This window comes from Tasmannia lanceolata, unplaced genomic scaffold (assembly GCF_043159265.1).
Source record: "Tasmannia lanceolata isolate RefF3 unplaced genomic scaffold, GAP_Taslan_0.1 ptg000037l, whole genome shotgun sequence".
NCBI classification, from domain to species: domain Eukaryota; kingdom Viridiplantae; phylum Streptophyta; class Magnoliopsida; order Canellales; family Winteraceae; genus Tasmannia; species Tasmannia lanceolata.
In genome coordinates this window covers 20522373-20539695 of record NW_027518714.1, presented here as the reverse complement: position 1 = coordinate 20539695, position 17323 = coordinate 20522373, and the positions used below count along the sequence as shown (strand labels likewise).

Here is a 17323-nt window from a genome sequence, read left to right as displayed (position 1 = left end):
ATTAAGTTTGATTCACTCTATGGATGTTCAAGAAGGTTTTTAGAGTGTTAGGATTGATAATTGTAATGTTTGGAATGCCCATATATATAAGGAAAACCAAAATATGACCGTTCAATGGCATTGTTGTAATTCCTAGAAAAACACCAACGGATATAAATCTAGCCGTTATTAGTGTTCTCGGAGTTCCGAGAATATTTCTCGGAGTTCCGAGAAAAAATCTCGGAGTTCCGGGAATTCAAACAGAAGATGAAAAAATGTCATTGGACCAATTCTCGGAGTTCCGAGAATAATTCTCGGAGTTCCGAGAAGCCTATGAAGAGCAGATTTTCACTTCTGTTTTGGGCTTCCAATTCTCAACCAAGATGGGATTGCTATGAGGGTTCCAAGGTGTTGGAACTCCACAAAGACAATCACTTATATATTTAGGGGTGTGTGAGATTAACTTAATTATGCCTGTCAAAATCCTAAACTAGAATTGGATCTTAATACAATCTAATATAACTTGATCTTCAATGGATTCTTCAAGTCTTCATTTGTCTTGGATTTTGATGTCTTTGGCCTTCATGATGTGGTCCAATGAGATCTTCTTGGCCTCAATCCAAGCAATGTTGTCTTAGCACCAATGTGATCTACAACTTAGACAATCAAACTCATTAGTGATCATTAATCACTTGTGTATTGGAATCATCAAAATAAGATGGGAATGCCAAGGTGGAAACCATTGGGCTTACAATCTCCCCCTTTTTGATGATGACAAGCACAAGAGATTTTCCAATAAAAAGCACATATATTTTTTCTTAATACTAAATTCTCTCCCCCTTTGGCATCAATCAAAAAGATTTGGGTAAAAGAGAAACAAAGGGATGAAATATTCAATTTAATGCTCCCCCTTTTTCAAGGAAAAAGACAAACCTAGAACTCCCCTTATTTAGAATTTTTATTCAATATAAGAGGGGATATTTAATTAACTTTGAAAAAAGATATTCAATTTTAAGCATTAGCCCCTAATCTAAGCACATATGAAGATGATCATATGGGGGCTTTGGGAACCCAAGATTTCTTGGTTCCAACACTATCCCTAATCTTAGATGCACATTGGAATTGGTAATGACCATTTATTCCACAATAATGGCATCTAACATGAGGGTTAGATACGCTAGTCCTATCATATGCATGTTTAGGTCTTTGACTAGTCTTCCTCAAGATTATGTCAATAATTTTATCACCATTTAGGAAACCATGGAGACATAATCTTAATCTTTCATTTTCATTATGAAGATGTGTTATTTGATTTAGAGAATCATTAAATTCATCTTCATAAGATTTGGAAGAGCTTGCCACATCTTGGAGTTTTGCAATTTGGCAAGTTTTCTCATCCAAACAACCCTTAAGGGTTTCAATCTCAAGTTTAAAATTTTCAAGTTGTGCTTGAGATTTGGAAGAAAATTCATTTTTCAAAAAATTAAGTTCATTTTCTAATTTTGAAATTGATTTCTTTTGAACTTTATTTTTAGAAATTTGAGAGTGCAAGGTTGAGCACAATTCATCATATGATATTTTTTCACTATCACTACTAGATGAATAAAATGAAGGGTTAGAGTTTACCTCGTCTTCATGGGTGAGTGCCATGAAGCAAAGATCGTCTTTCTTTTCTTCCCCTTCGCTTGAACTCTTTCCCGAGGTGCTAGTAGCATCCCATCCGGCGGCAAGAGCTTTATGTTTCTTCCATTCCTTCTTTCCCTTGTATTTAGAGGAAGATGTCTTGAGAAGAGGACAATCCGGTCTTTTGTGTGCGGTCTTCTTGCAATTGTAGCACCTTATTCCTCCTTCTACTTCACTTTCTTCTTTCTTCTTCGTTTTTTCCTTTTTATGCTTCTTTCTCCATAAGTTTTTGAATTTTCTCAAAGCTTCTTCTTCATCGCTATCCGCCTCGCTAGAGGATGATGAGTTTGCTTTGAAGGCTTTTAGAGCTAGAGATCGACTCTCTTTCTCTTTCTCTTTCGGCTTCTTCTCCTCTTGTCGGCTAGTGAGGAGCATCTCATGGGTGATGAGAGGTCATACAAGCTCCTCCATGGTTAGCGTCTTGAGATTCTTTGATTCTTGTATAGCGGTTACCTTTGGATCCCAATATGGAGGAAGAGACCTAAGCAACTTACTCACAAGCTCATCAGTAGGATAAGATTTACCAAGATTTGCTAGTTCATTTGAAATTTTAGAAAAACGGGTATACATTTCGGAAATGCTTTCGTTTTGATCCATTCTAAACATTTCATATTTGCTCTTTAACAAGTTTATCTTGGAATCCTTGACTTGTGATGTTCCCTCATGGGTAACGGTAAGTGTATCCCAAATAATCTTGGCGAAATCAAAAAGAGCAACTCTATTAAACTCCTCCGTAGATAAGGCGCAAAACAAAGAGTTTATAGCTTTGTAATTTAAATTTGCATGCCTTTTTTCTACTGTATTCCATTCTTCAAATGGTGTGGAAGGCAAAATGTATCCATTTTCAACAATATGCCAAAGTTCCACATCTATCGAAAGAAGATAGATGCGCATCCTTGTCTTCCAATGTCCATAGTTGGACCCATTAAAGAAGGGAGGTCTAGTTGTGGAATGGCCCTCCGGAAGTCCGGTTCCATTTCTATCCGCCATTTCACAATTAGAAAGTTGCCAAAGATCTTATGATCTTTCCCTTGTTGAACTTTTTAAAGAAAAATTTTCCAAAGATTTATAGAAAAGAAAATCTTTTAAGAGCCTTTGCTTTGATACCAAGTGAAAATCCAACGGTGGTCCCGAGTACGGCAACTATGAGGAGAGAAAATTAAATAGGTTTCTAACAAGTTTTAATCTTTTGAAAACTCAAACCTAAATTGGAAATTAAGAGATCAAAATGAAATTCAATTACACAAGTTAAATCTTCAATGCAAATGCAAAATAAAGAGCAAAAGTAAGAGAGATTGCACCCGAGATTTAAAGTGGTTCGGTCCTCAAAACGCGAGGCCTACTCCACTCCACCAACCAAACATGTTGATGGCTTCACTATGTGATCTTCTTAACTTCGGCAAAGATCGGTGCCGATTACAAATTCCAACCGCCTTTAACCTTGGTGGCGATCTTCACCACGGAGAGAGGGCTACGCTTCTCCGAACACTCGCCCAATACAAGTTCTTGAAAAGAAAGAAGGAACAAAAAACAATCCCTTACAAGGGTTTACACAGTGTAGAAGATGTACAAATTGAGCCTATGATCCAAATCCTAATCTTTAGAGGATGAGAGGCATAATCAAGTTTAATTCACTCTATGGATGTTCAAGAAGGTTTTTAGAGTGTTATGATTGATAATTGTAATGTTTGGAATGCCCATATATATAGGAAAACCAAATATGACCGTTCAATGGCATTGTTGTAATTCCTGAAAAAACACCAACGGATATAAATCTAGCCGTTATTAGTGTTCTCGGAGTTCCGAGAATATTTCTCGGAGTTCCGAGAAAAAATCTCGGAGTTCCGGGAATTCAAACAGAAGATGAAAAAATGTCACTGGACCATTTCTCGGAGTTCCGAGAATAATTCTCGGAGTTCCGAGAATAAATCTCGGAGTTCCGAGAAGCCTATGAAGAGCAGATTTTCACTTCTATTTTGGGCTTGCAATTCTCAACCAAGATGGGATTGCTATGAGGGTTCCAAGGTGTTGGAACTCCACAAAGACAATCACTTATATATTTAGGGGTGTGTGAGATTAACTTAATATGCCTGTCAAAATCCTAAACTAGGATTGGATCTTAATACAATCTAATATAACTTGATCTTCAATGGATTCTTCAAGTCTTCATTTGTCTTGGATTTTGATGTCTTTGGCCTTCATGATGTGGTCCAATGAGATCTTCTTGGCCTCAATCCAAGCAATGTTGTCTTAGCACCAATGTGATCTACAACTTAGACAATCAAACTCATTAGTGATCATTAATCACTTGTGTATTGGAATCATCAAAATAAGATGGGAATGCCAAGGTGGAAACCATTGGGCTTACAGTGCGTGGCATCGTCATGCCTCGTACTCGATGGACTTTGCATTAGGCCCCAAGGCCTTATGTTCGATGTACTCGTGATGCAGGCTGATCATGAGTGTGGGTATCTAGAAGTGCATGTCAAGATCTGAGCCAAGTAGCCTGTTGAACAGCTTAGAGTTGTGTGCTCATTCGAAGCATCAAGGGGTGTTGGCGTGTAGGGCCTTTAAAGCCTTGCACGATTGAAGGCTTGCCCTAGCATCGGTGCATGTTGGGGCGCCGCACGGGTTATTCCGTTGCTCAAATATTTGGCCCGTGACACACAGGTTTCCAGTCATACTCGACTACTTGAATTTCTAGGTCCGTTGGGGTGCGGATTCGGACATGGTCTGGGAGAGAGCTTTCTGAGGAGACTTCAACACAGGCTCGGGCGTAACTTAGCCTTATGGATTCCGCTGTTGGGGTGTCCATGTATAATGGTTGGCCAATAATGCTGTCAACTTTTCCCAGAGCTGTTGGGTTGTCCAAAACTTGAGATCCAGAGCTAGAAACTTTATCCATATTGGGAGGGAGGAGAGAGTTTTCCTCTGTTGCGAGCAACCAGGCGCCCATCGTTGAAGAATCAGGGCTCTTCCCCCATAAGTGGTGGTTGGGGTTCGAGGATGCAGGTACAGTCTTCTTCAAGAAAAAATTTGAACAGGAGGAAACCATTTGGTAGGATGATCCCTTTGGCTTCCACTTCCTTTGAAGATGGTCTTTGAGGGCGGCATAGTGGGGTTTTCTCCCAAGGAAGTAGCCGAATAAACAGTTATTCCATTTGGCTTTGGCATCATCATAATCGTCCATTTCAAAGGTTGCTTCAAATTCCCGGTCCGAGGAGAGAGTGGGCGAGTGGAATTCGATCTTGGTTGGCTTTGTTTCAAGGGGTTTTGCAAAGAGGTTCTTCCATGGGGCGTTTTGGAGGTTAGAGCCAGAGTTTTGGTTTTGGAGAACTAGGTTGGCTTTTAAAATGGGTGGGTGGGAAGGGTCAACAAAAAGCTGAGTTTGGGATGACGTCACCAGAGGGGAATTTTGAATTTCAAAAGATGTGCCACAGTGGATTACCTCAAGGGGTTTTTTTGAATTTTGAACTGGGGGGAATGGCGGGAATCTAGAATCTTTTTGAAAGATCCACCTTGATCTGCATAGGGGGCTTGGCGCCCAATTCCTACTTTTGAAAGGATCTCAAATTTGCCGGCATTCACTAACCTTGGGTTACCATCAGGAGTTAGGTTAAGGTTAGAGTTGGGTGAGTCTGGATTGGTCAAGGGTTTTGTTGGTTCAAGGCCATTAGAGGGAAGGGTTAAGGAAGAAAGGGGAGGCGAATCTTTCGCCATACCCAAAGAGGATGAGCAAGGAAGGAAGAGATCAAGGGTCGGAGGAGGCGGGGGGGGGGGGGATGCATGTGTGCCATTTCCTCTTTACAGGGTGCAAGTTGATGGGCCCACCCTATGACTGATCCAAGGGCTAGGAATGTTTTTTTTCTTTGAAAAGAAGGTGTGATTTCTTGCTTAAAGAAGCTATTAGCACTGTTAAGTGCCTATGTGCCAATGGCACATGCACACTTAAGTGGCATTTCATTTCATTTGGTTAGTAAGACATCTCATTTACATTTCATTTGTAAATGGGGGATCTATAAATACCTTTCCTCCCCTTACTTTTCATTTTAGATCTTGTTTTTTTTTTCATTTGAACTTGGAAGAGAGCTTTTCAGAGAAGAAACTGGTGTGTTTCTTGTGGTGGTTAAATCCTGTGAATAAGGTCTTTGGAGCTGGAACCCTAAGCTTCTTCTTCTTGTTTCTACCTTGATTTGGCAAGGTTTTCTTCATGAAACAGAGTCTGAGCGTCTCTTCGTTCAGATTCATAGCATTCCATTTCAGATCTGCAAGCAATAGAGGTGAAAATTACTAATATGAATAGCACAGATCTAGGGAGTTCTAGACATCATGGGTCTCCTCCCCTATAAAAGCGCACCTACGCACTCAAGCAACGGGATTGAACCTAATCTTTCTCCATCTCACTGGTAACTTATCTTGGCCTTCACTCCTTCTCAATGTCCATTATCTGTGTAGCCCATCTCGGACTTGAGTGTCGAAGTGGCCGCCCGGAGCCACAACCCCAGACCCACTGATGCTTTTTCTGTGAGCGCAGGATCACAGGCTCGACCCAGCTAGTACGTGCAGTCAGATTTTGGGCACCATCAGATTGGTGCCATCCGTGGGACCCGATGCCAAAATTGAAAGCTTCGAAGGCTCCATCTCAAACTCAACCAAACGATTGAATAGCAACGAGAAGCCAGACCAACCTTTAGAAACCGGAGAAATGGTTGTCTCCAGTGATGTTCCAGTCACCATGACGGTGCTCAATCAACTTGCTCAACAATTTGGAGATGTCACTAACTCCTTCCAGCGAGTGTTGCGGAGACTTCCTCCAATGGCAGTTCCACCTCCAACCACCACTCCTCCCAATGTCGACACCCCTTCCCCCAACATTGCAGAAGAGCGTGGGTCATCCGCAATCCCCGGAGCAGGATATTTCACCGTCATCGGCAAGGATCGGCGTCGATCACAAGCCCGCTGTTGAATCTCAGCCAAACAGCCCAAACGAACCATCCCAGAAGACGTGATAAACCGGCGGAACCGATACTTGCGAACTTCGCTCGTCAAGAACAACCTCAAGCTCAGAAAACTCCAACCCGGAATGATCGTCAGATGGAGGGCTCCACCATCGTCGCTGACCTTCAGCACTAGATAAAAGAACTCCAACAGCAGATGAAAACACCATGCGACCCGGACCTCTTGGCTGAGTGGGACAGCGAGGTCGCTTCTCCCTTTGTTCCAAGAATCACCAACGCCACCATCGCCACAAATTTCGATATGCCTTGATTGGATCTATACGATGGGGCGACCGATCCAATGGAATTCCTCTGAACTTACTGACGGGCAATGGTGCTCCGAAACGCAACCGATGCAACGATGGGCAAAGCCTTGTCCGCGTATCTAAAGAAAGATGTGAGCAACTGGTACAGCCGGTTGAAGCCCAACTCCATCGAAACGTTCCATGAACTCGGGAAAGAATTCGCTACCTATTTTGTGAATAGTCGGCTCCGACAGAAACCAGCGGACACCCTCCTGGCTTTAAGACAAGGATGTGATGAAACCCTCCTGATGCTCATCAGCCGGTTCCGCTCAGAACTTCATCAAATCAAGGAACCTAATTTCGACATGGTCAGCCCCGCCCTTCGACACGCCATTCGGGATCGCAATATGAAAGTTTCCTTGAACGTTAATCCCCCGCATGACCTCCAAGAGCTCATGGCCATTGCTGACTGTTACATCAACAACGAAGAATCGTTCGCCATGGAGAGAGAACTGGAAATCGCTCGAGGGGGAGAAAAACAAAAAGACGAATCAAGGTCGGGTCCGAACCACAAGCAAGGACGACATAACGATCGACCGAGTCATCGAGCCCCGGTCCCACCCTTTGAAAGTGTCAACTACACCCCTTTGAATACCATAGTATCCAACATCTTATACGAAATTTGAGACAGAGAGCCGATACAATGGCCTGCAAAGATGAGAAATACAGGGAAAAAGCATAACACCAGCAAGTACTGCCACTACCACCGGGACCATGGTCATACCACCGACAGTTGCTTCCACCTCAAAACAAGATCGAAAGACTCACATGGCTCAGTTGAATCGATCGGTACCTCCAGAATCCACCCAAGAACCACTAGCAACCCAAATCCGAGGTCCACCGATCCTCGGACGAACGTCGCTCCCCCGGTCGACGACGTTGTCCAGAGCACAAGGCAGAAAGCAGCCGCTAAAGATCACCAGATCAGGGGATGGAAGCGCCCAAAATAGCCGGAAACATTGACACCATCTATGGCGGCCTCGCCTTAGGAGGACCAACCGAGGAAGGATGTGCAATCTACGCCGGACAAATCAACTCCGTGGAGACCCCATCAAAGAAACCACGGTCGGAACTAAAAGTTGATCTACCCATCACTTTCACCGCAAAGGATTACGAGGACATCCAACTCCCCCATGACGATGCTGTGGTAGTCCGCCTTGCCATCGCCAATCACAACGTTGGCAGAATCTTAATAGACACCGGAAACTCCGTCAACGTGTTAGACGAAATGCACATTTATAAGGACCGCCTAGAACCAGTCAATTGGTCCATCTTCGGATTCTCTGGAGGAAAAATCAAGATACCGGTGATGTTCGGGACCTACCCCACCCAGAGGACTGTCATGCAGACTTTCTTGGTGGTGCGCGTACCTTCAACCTACAACGCGATCATCGGCAGACCCGCACTGAACGAACTCGGGGCAGTGGTCTCCACTGCCCACCTAAAATTGAAATTTCCAACGAGGCACGGGGTCGGGGAAGTCCGAGGCGACCAAGATAAGGCCCGAGTGTGCTACGCTAGCCTACTGAAAAAGAAGAAATCCGCCAAAGAATCTTTCTCCATAGGTGGGACCAACCCTCGAATCGAGATGACGAGGGGAGAACCAGTAGAAGAACTCTCCAAAATCCCCCTTTTCCCAGAATCAGAAGATCGGACAGTCCAGATTGGGTCCCTCCTATCAAGTAAGGCTAGGACCGACCTTGTGGATTTTTTGAAGGCTAATTCGAATGTTTTTGCCTAATCCGCTTCAGACATGCAGGGAATCCCCTCCGATGTTGCAGTTCACAAATTAAATGTAGATCCGAACTCCAGACCCGTTAAGCAGAAAAAATGCAATTTCGCCACAGAAAGGCAAAAACATATCAAGGAAGTAGACAACCTCCTCAGTGCCGGGTTTATTAGAGAAATCCGATACGGAATGGCTCGCCAACGGCGTAATGGTGAAAAAATCGAGTGGGAAATGGCGAATCTACATCGACTTCCTCAGCAAGGCTTGCCCAAAGTACTGTTATCGGCTCCCCCGGATTGTGGACCTCATCGACGCTACTGCAGGACATGAAATGTTGAGCTTTATGTACGCTTTCTCCGGATACAATCAGATCCAGATGTTCGGTCCCGATATCCCAAAAACCTCATTCGCACTGACCAAGGATTGTTTTGTTATGAGGTCATGCCTTCCGGCCTAAAAAATGCAGGAGCCACGTATCAACGTCTCTTCAACAAGATTTTTACAAATCAAATCAGACGAAACATGGAAGTTTACATCGATGACATGCTCGTGAAAAGCCTTGAAGCCAGGAACCATATTTCTGACCTCGAAGAAGCCTTTGTCGTACTCCGCCGGAACCAAATGAAATTAAACCCCTCAAAATGCGCCTTTGGGGTTACCTCCGGCAAGTTCCTCGACTTCATGGTTAGTCAGCGAGGAATCGAGGCCAACCTAGAAAAGATCAAGGCAATCTTGGAGATGACCCCCCTAGAAGGAGTTAGGGAAGTCCAAAGACTCATAATAGGAAGGATCGCTGCTCTCAGCCGATTCATGTCCAAATCTGTCGAGCGATGTTTACCCTTCTTCAAAACTCTCAGAAGAGTCAAAGATTTCTATTGGACAAGTGACTGTCAAACGGCCTTCAAGCAACTGAAAGCCTACCTTCAAACCCCTCCATTACTCTCCAAGCCAGTACCGGGAGAGAGCCTATACCTCTATCTTGCTATAAGTCAAGCTGCAGTAAGCTCGATGCTTGTCCGACAAGAGTGCAAAACAGAGCAGCCCATCTACTACGTCAATAGAGTACTCCATGACGCAGAGACTCAGTACCAAGAGATAGAAAAGTTTACTTTCGCCGTCGTCATCTTAGCCAGGAAGCTCCGGCCATACTTCCAGGCACACCCGATAACTGTACTTACCGATCAACCTCTCCAAAAGATACTGCAGAAGCCTGACACTTCCGGGAGGCTAATCAACTGGGCGATCAAGTTAGGAGAATTCGATATCCAGGTAAAACCTTGTCCGCCATCAAGTCCCAGGTTCTGGCAGATTTCGTAGCGGAATGCACAGTACCGGTAAAAGAATCTCAAGACCAGAATGAAGAGCCTACCCCGACACGACTGGGGCACCCTTGGATGCCCTAAGTGGATGGCTCGGCCAATGCTGGGGGGAGTGGCTTCGGTCTAGTGTTATCAGGACCCGATAATCTTTTAGTGGAATATGCCTTGACGCTGGATTTTAAGGTGTCCAACAACGAAGCGGAGTACGAAGCTCTCCTCACAGGGATCACCCTTACCATAGAACTGTGTGCCGACCAATTGAGGGCCCACAGTGATTCACAGCTCATCGTTGGACAGGTTAACGGCATCTATGAAGCCAAAGAAACCAGAATGTTGAAGTACTTGGAAAGAGTGTGAAGCGAAATATCCACATTCACAGAATTCCAGATTGTCCAAATTCCTAGGACAATGAACACTCGGGCTGACGCCTTATCCAAGATGGCGTCATCAGGAGCTGTTGAGCCAGCAATGTCTACACTGAAGTTCTTTCTCGACCAAGCATTGAAAGAGAAGTCATCCAGATTGAGGAGGAACCCAGTTGGATGGACCCGATACTCCAATACCTAGAAAACGGTACGCCTCAGGATCGAAATGAAGCTCGCCGCCTAGTCTCCAAATCTGCCCACTACGTTTTGACGGTCGGATGCTCTACAAACATTCCTTCGCATGGCCCCTACTCAAATGCCTCCGACCTACAGCTGCCGACCTAGCAATGAGGGAGGTCCATGAAGGGATTTGCAGAGATCATTCAGGAGGACCTACTTGGCCCGTTCCAGAACTTCACCAGGGGGCATCCGATGATGTACGTAGCCATCGATTATTTCACCAAGTGGGTCGAAGCCAAAGCTGTGAAAAAAATCACCTCGAAGGAAATCATGAACTTCTTCTACCACGACATCATTTGCCGATTCGGGATACCCAGAATCTTAGTCACCGATAACGAGACTCAATTTGCAAGGACAATTTAAAGATTTTTGCGGAAGGCTCAGTAACGAACAAAGATTCACTTCAGTCGGTCATCCCTATGCCAATGGGTAGGTAGAAGTGACCAACCGGATCCTCCTCCAAGGGCTCAAGAAACGTGTGGAAAATGCCCGAGGATTGTGGGCCAAAGAACTGCCGAACGTACTTTGGGCATACTGAAATTCTAATAGGCAACCCAAGAGAGGGGGTGAATTGGTTGTCTTTAAAGATTTTACCCTTTTTAAAACTTTTTCGTTTCACCCCAGTTTTAACTTTTCTCAATCAAGTTAGTTTGATTGATTAAGCTTAATAGCAATGATGTGAACTTTATTCCCTAGTTGATTTTATAACTTTATTAGAATGATGAGAGGCCTAATTAGCAAGAGATGAACATGCAATCTCAATTTAAGTGCTAATTACTATATGAATATGAAAGCACATACAAGAGAGAGTAAGAGAGATGTTTACATATCACCAATCAAGAGAAGGAGGTAGAGAGTCAAAGAGATGAACACAAGGATTTTAAAGTGGTTCGGGGCAAGCCCTACGTCCACTCTTCCAAGTTTGGCTCCTTGGGGATTTTCACTATACGATCATTCTTTCTTACCGGGCCGGATCAATGAACCCTCTTACAATGCGATTCACCTCTCTTAGCGGGCCGAATCGAAGACCCTTTATAAAACACTTGATTCTCCTCTCTTAACGGGCCGAATCGAAGACCCTCGTACAATGTCGAATTCACCTTTCTTCTAGGGCCGAATTGGAGACCCCTTCGCACCAATGCCGAATTCACCTTTCTTACGGGCCGAATCGAAGACCTGTGTTTACAATGATTGAAGAAGATAGAAGCACACTCTTTAGCCTATTGAAGTCTTGATTACATGTAATGACCACACCTTTTAATTTTCCTTTATTATTATTACTATTCTTAATAATAATATTAATTACTAATATTGAAAATTATATCTTTTTAAAATTCTTGTGAACTTTTTTACCGTCAGATTTCAGCATACTATAAATAGTAAATTTCGTTTTTACTATAAATGGTAAATTCCGATTTTTACTATATATAGTAAATTCCGTTTTTACTATATATAGTAAGTTCATTTTTACTATAAATAGTAAAATTCGTTTTTACTATAAATATTAAGTGGGTCCCACATGTTTTAAATAACTTTGAGTGATCTTAGATTGATAACTACACCCTTTTACAATAGTTTAAACAAAGAAGGACTCTTGCTTTATTAGAAGTAGACTATGATTAGGGAACCCAACATGTGGGTTTATAAAAACAACCCACCATGGGTTATTTAAACCCATGGACGCCCCCTTCTCCGCAAAAATGATCTGGAGAGACCGTGAGAGAGAAAGAGAGAAGAATAGAAGAAGAAGAAGAGGTTCGTTCTTCTGTTTGATTTTCATCTTCGAGTAAGTGTCCGAAAAATCCTTTTTTTCATATTCCTTGTTCGAATTGTGTGTGTTTGCTTTTCTTTGTTCTTAATTTTTCAAAACAAAGGTTTTAGTGGTGTTTCTTGATTGATCATGATTCTTTTAGATCAAGAAAAGAGTTTTCAATTTTCTTTTAGGGTTTTTATTGTAGAAATCTTATTTTTCTTATATAAATTATTATTGGGTATGATCTAATGTGTTTGAGAGTTTGGCTTTTTGTTACTTTAATCCATGTGTGTCATGTTCGTGAAGGTTTGTCATTGTTTTTAAAAAAAATCAGCATAAAAACAATAGTTTTATGGGCTGTTTTGAGTAGATGTTTCTACAGATATATTATATAACTTATATAAGTAGTCTTATATGATGTTTATGATATGTATGAGATGTGAATAAGCCCAAAAGTGCTGATTTCCAAGAAAATCAGCAAGAACAAATGGTTTTATGGGGTGTTTTGTGTAAACTTTTCTAAATACTTGTTATATAATTTATATATATTATTGTTCATGAAACATATGGTATATATACTGATGCAGTGCCAACATGGTAGCCATGTCATGCCTAGGTGGTTTTGGTGGAGTTCCAAGGTGCAGTCCATCATTAATGTTGTTGGCCCGTTTTGAACCTGATTTTTGAGCTTCTAAATGGAAGAATTATGGAAAGTGGTAAACTACAAAGTTGTAGGTCTCTTTGAGATCTTTCCAACAAGTATTTGTGTTTGAAAATTGGACAAAAAGGTAGAAAGTTATGGCAGTTTTTGTGGACTGTGTCTGTGGGTTCCCAAAACAGTCAAAGTCAGTGAGTTCCAATGCAATTAATGTTATGTTAGTCCATAAGCTAGCTAGTGGAGGAGCTTGAACGAATTTGCTTTGGTTTTCTTTTATTTAAAGAGTTAGAAACCATCTTTAGAGGGGATTTTTTATGTTGATAAACATGTAATTGATGGAATATCAATTTGGTTGAGCATTGCTCCCATTTTCTTCTTCTTCTCTTGTGATTTTTATTTCTATTTTTCTTTTTCTTCCCTCTTAAGCACCCGCATTATCTGGTATCAAAGCCAACGTTACTCTCTTAGGCTAGCTTCGATTTGATTCTCTTGGCGGCACGAAGAGATAGAGGAAGGCTTGGTAACCAAATGATGGAAGATTTGAGAGATGAACGAGATGATGAACTTCAAGTACTTCGAAGACAAGTTGAGCAACTTACCATACGACTTGAACGCCAAGAAACTCATAGTGAGCGTGGTAGATCAAGCCATGGAGGTTCTAGTGTTGAATCTGATGTAAATCCCTTCGCCAATACTCGTGAAGAGGCTAGGTTGGGAAGGTTCTATCGTGATTTCGACACCATCAAGATTGACTTATGTGGACCCCGATCCGAGAACTGTGGGGGAATGAGTCCCTAACACCCTCTGGATCATCCATGTGTGAAGGAGAGCTCTACCAAGGAACTCTCAAAACGGATGCCACCATCATAGCATAGCACGAGTGGCGATATAAAAAGAAAGCGATATGTCTTGATCCGAAGTCAAGGCTCGAAACCAAGACATACCCAAAATAAACTCAGAGTCGTCATCCATGGATATGCCATGGAACCCTAAAATCAAATCCTCTGTGCAATGGATAACCAGAAATATAAATAGCCTCGTGCGTGGTGACGAATGGAGAAGGTCCGAAGAGCACCCCCAATTCGCCCGAGTGCGAACACTTGGTCTCTTATGCCATTTATTATTAACCTCGAAGAGCTTTGGGCAAAAATCATGTGAAATGAGAACAAATATCCCCGAGTGGACGTCTAACTTATCATGCATGGCTCGGGGATGAAATAATAAGCATACACAACATAAATGAAAGAAGCGTGTCACCTAAACATCGTTAGGTTATGTGTAACATGCCTAATGGCTAAGTTCTGGTGGGCAAACACATGCATGCTATAGCTAAAGGTATAAGGTCTGCGCATGAAAGTAAGGAAACATAGCAAAACACACAACATAACAAAACAACAAATCCTAAGACTCTAAACGATTTAGCCCGAGTCCTCGGATGATCTGATGTTCATCCAAAGAAGCCTACGTATCCCCGCCTCCACGAGAATCAAGGCAACGTAGTTCTTCGCACCTATTCTAAACTATGATGCCTAAGACACCTAGACTTCTATCTTAGACTCGATCTAAAAGACCGGACTAATTCTTAAAGCTTCTTCTACGATTATTTAAATTTCAGTGAATTGTAGATTTTAGTACACCCTATATGCCCTAACTAAATGCAGGTTAGCCCTAAGCTAATGCAGGTGGTTCCTACAACCTATGTGTAACCAGGCTGTATTTTCTAAGGAAAACAAAGGGTTGACTAATGCATCTTATTCTAGTCATCAGTCGGCGATGTGAATCGCCCACTGACCGGACGGAGGCACTCCTATAACTCTAGGACAAACCCCTAACTCTAAAACAAACACAAAGAAGCACACAACAAATCAAAGACGAACTCCTAACTTTAAAACTCTCTATCTAGGACAAACTCCTAACTCTAGAGGAAGATCTTGTTGAAAACAAGGTTTTGAAGAAAAAAGGTTAAAGCATTTATTTACAAAGTTTGGCTGGACTTGGGATGAAGATCCCAAGCTGCACTACGTACCTCGTGGAAGAGGATCAAGCCAACGTAGGTCGAAAAGAAACTTTCCTACTACGCTACAAAACTCAACACTTCAAAAGATTTAAGGCTTTTGATATTTTATTTTTTTATGTTTTTTATGTTTTAAATTTCTAATGTTTTTGAGTTTTATATGTTTTAACATGTTTTTGGATTTTAAAATTTTGATTTCACCCTTTTGGTCAAAGACCGGAGGGAACATACGAAGCAAAACCTTAGGGCCAAACCCTAGGGCAAATAGGGGAAACCCCTAAACAAGGTAAACTAATGATAAAGGATAAAGACAACGATCTAAAATCCCAAAAGGTAAAGCTCTAATGAGACTGTGCTAGTCCCTAACAAACAAGAGTGATGACAACACTAAGGAGAAGCTCTTGAAAACAACTATAGAAAAGGGGGAAATGAATCAAAGACTCTCTAATACCGCTATCAAAGGACGAGTGAACCAAAGACTCTCTAACAATGCCATCCAAAGGACGAGTGAGCCAAAGACTCTTTAATACTACAACTTAAAGGAGGAATGAGTCAAAGACTCTCTAATACTACCACTAAAAAGGAGAAATGAGTCAAAGACTTTGTAACACTCTATAAAGGGGGACAAATAAGACATAGCATGTCTTTTAGCTCAAAAGATAGATAAACCGGGGAGGTTCTATAAATGAAGCACTGTATGCCTCCAATGGGAAAAGGCGGGCTCTAAGCAACGAGGCTTGCTTCCAGAGGAGAGCTGCCTAACGAGACAAAGCGTGTCTCCTAGAATGGAACTCGCAAATAAGACCACAATGGTCTCCTAAATGAGGAAGAGAAACTATTATCTAATGGTTTCTAAAATACTAGAGAAGTCTACTAAATAGAGAGGAGAACACTACTTGGACTAAGTAAGTTCCCTGAGGCTGGGCTAGCTCTATAAAGACATAAATTGTCTCTCTAAAGGGGAGGCTCTGACTATCGCCATCATTGCCCTCGATCCAATAAACACTCACCATTATCAATTAAAACGGAACTAAGATGAAAAGCCCAAACCAAAGCCGATACAACTCAAATGCTATCTCTATCACCTTAAAGGCTAGAAACTTTTAAAAAAATAAAAAATAAATAACACCACACTTAAAGAATAACCTATTTACCAATTCTAAATGGAACAGAAAAATGGGAAACCTGGTAGAATTTATTTATTTTCCAATCCTGCACAATCGTACTGAAATTATTCCTTGTAGAGTAAATGAAATAAAAGGGGGGATGCTACTTATGCACATTGTAAGGATCAACCTCCTCATTACAATCCTATATTTAAAATATGCAAAACCAATGTATATGCCCATCAGCCCCACATCAAAATACAATTTTCAACATGAGCCTAGATACACTCATTTCTTGATCATAACGTAGTGCTTACCTAGCATATAAAACATGCTTCGTGAGAAGTGCTCAAATAAAATATAAAGTGCACACTCAAACCAACAGCTGTTTAGGCAAATGAGCTTTTGAATATTCTTTTTAGAAATATGATTCAAGTAAACACCGAGAGCCATAACCTGTAATTGAGCATCTATAAGTTTTGGAGAATGAATTCAAAGGGTAACCATGAAATTTGAACACCTAACATTTACAACAGTATTACCATACAGAGTGGTCATTCTAGAGTTCACACAGAATATGCAAAAGACTCCGCACAATTACACACATGCATGTACACCCTCACAGCCACATTCGTACATGTATTCACCCACAGCCATATGTATTTTCATAATCACATGTATTCATTCATATGTGCATGAACATGTATACAATAGGGGCTGAAGTGTACCAAACAGGGGCTGATTTGCGGGTTGAAACTGTTCAAAACAGGGGGCTGATTTGCGGGTTAAACCTGTTCAAAACAGGGGTTGATTTGCTCTAGCAGTGACTAAACCATAGGCTCAAAATGTGCACAAAACTGGGGTTAAATCATGGACAGAATTGTGCTGCCAGTGGCTGAACCATGGGCTCACATTGTGCCAAAACAGGGAGCTAACCATGGGCTGAATCCTGCGTGAAATTACAACATATGGTATTTTAAACTGAACTTAAAATACAGAGATCCTTATTAGAATGATGAGGTACGTATATCAGCACACCATAAAACACTTGGACAGTTTTTTTTTTGGTTAAAATTTACCCTACACTATTGTACTCAAATTTCAATTTTCATAACAACTTTTCACATCCACGTACTATTTGAAGCCCAACTCTGAAACGGATTGAAATAATATCA

The 17323-nt window shown here is 41.8% G+C and overlaps 1 protein-coding gene across 8 annotated transcripts in view; it reads left to right on the top strand.

Annotated features, from left to right (window-relative positions):
• LOC143861106 (protein VAC14 homolog) overlaps nt 1-17323 on the top strand; it is a 105336-nt gene that overhangs the window by 63745 nt on the left and 24268 nt on the right. For 2 of the 8 annotated variants that reach the window (XR_013239887.1, XR_013239888.1), the window contains exon 12: nt 16884-17168. The exons of 2 other annotated variants lie outside the window; for them this stretch is intronic. Coding sequence is in view for 4 of the 6 variants with exons in the window: in XM_077372008.1 (XP_077228123.1) it covers nt 12958-13044 (87 nt within the window). In the remaining 2 variants the exon portion in view is untranslated. Of the gene's footprint in view, nt 1-12957; nt 13060-16862; nt 17297-17323 lie in introns of those variants that run through there. 4 more of the 8 variants (XM_077372010.1, XM_077372011.1, XM_077372012.1 and 1 more) reach the window with 4 other exon arrangements.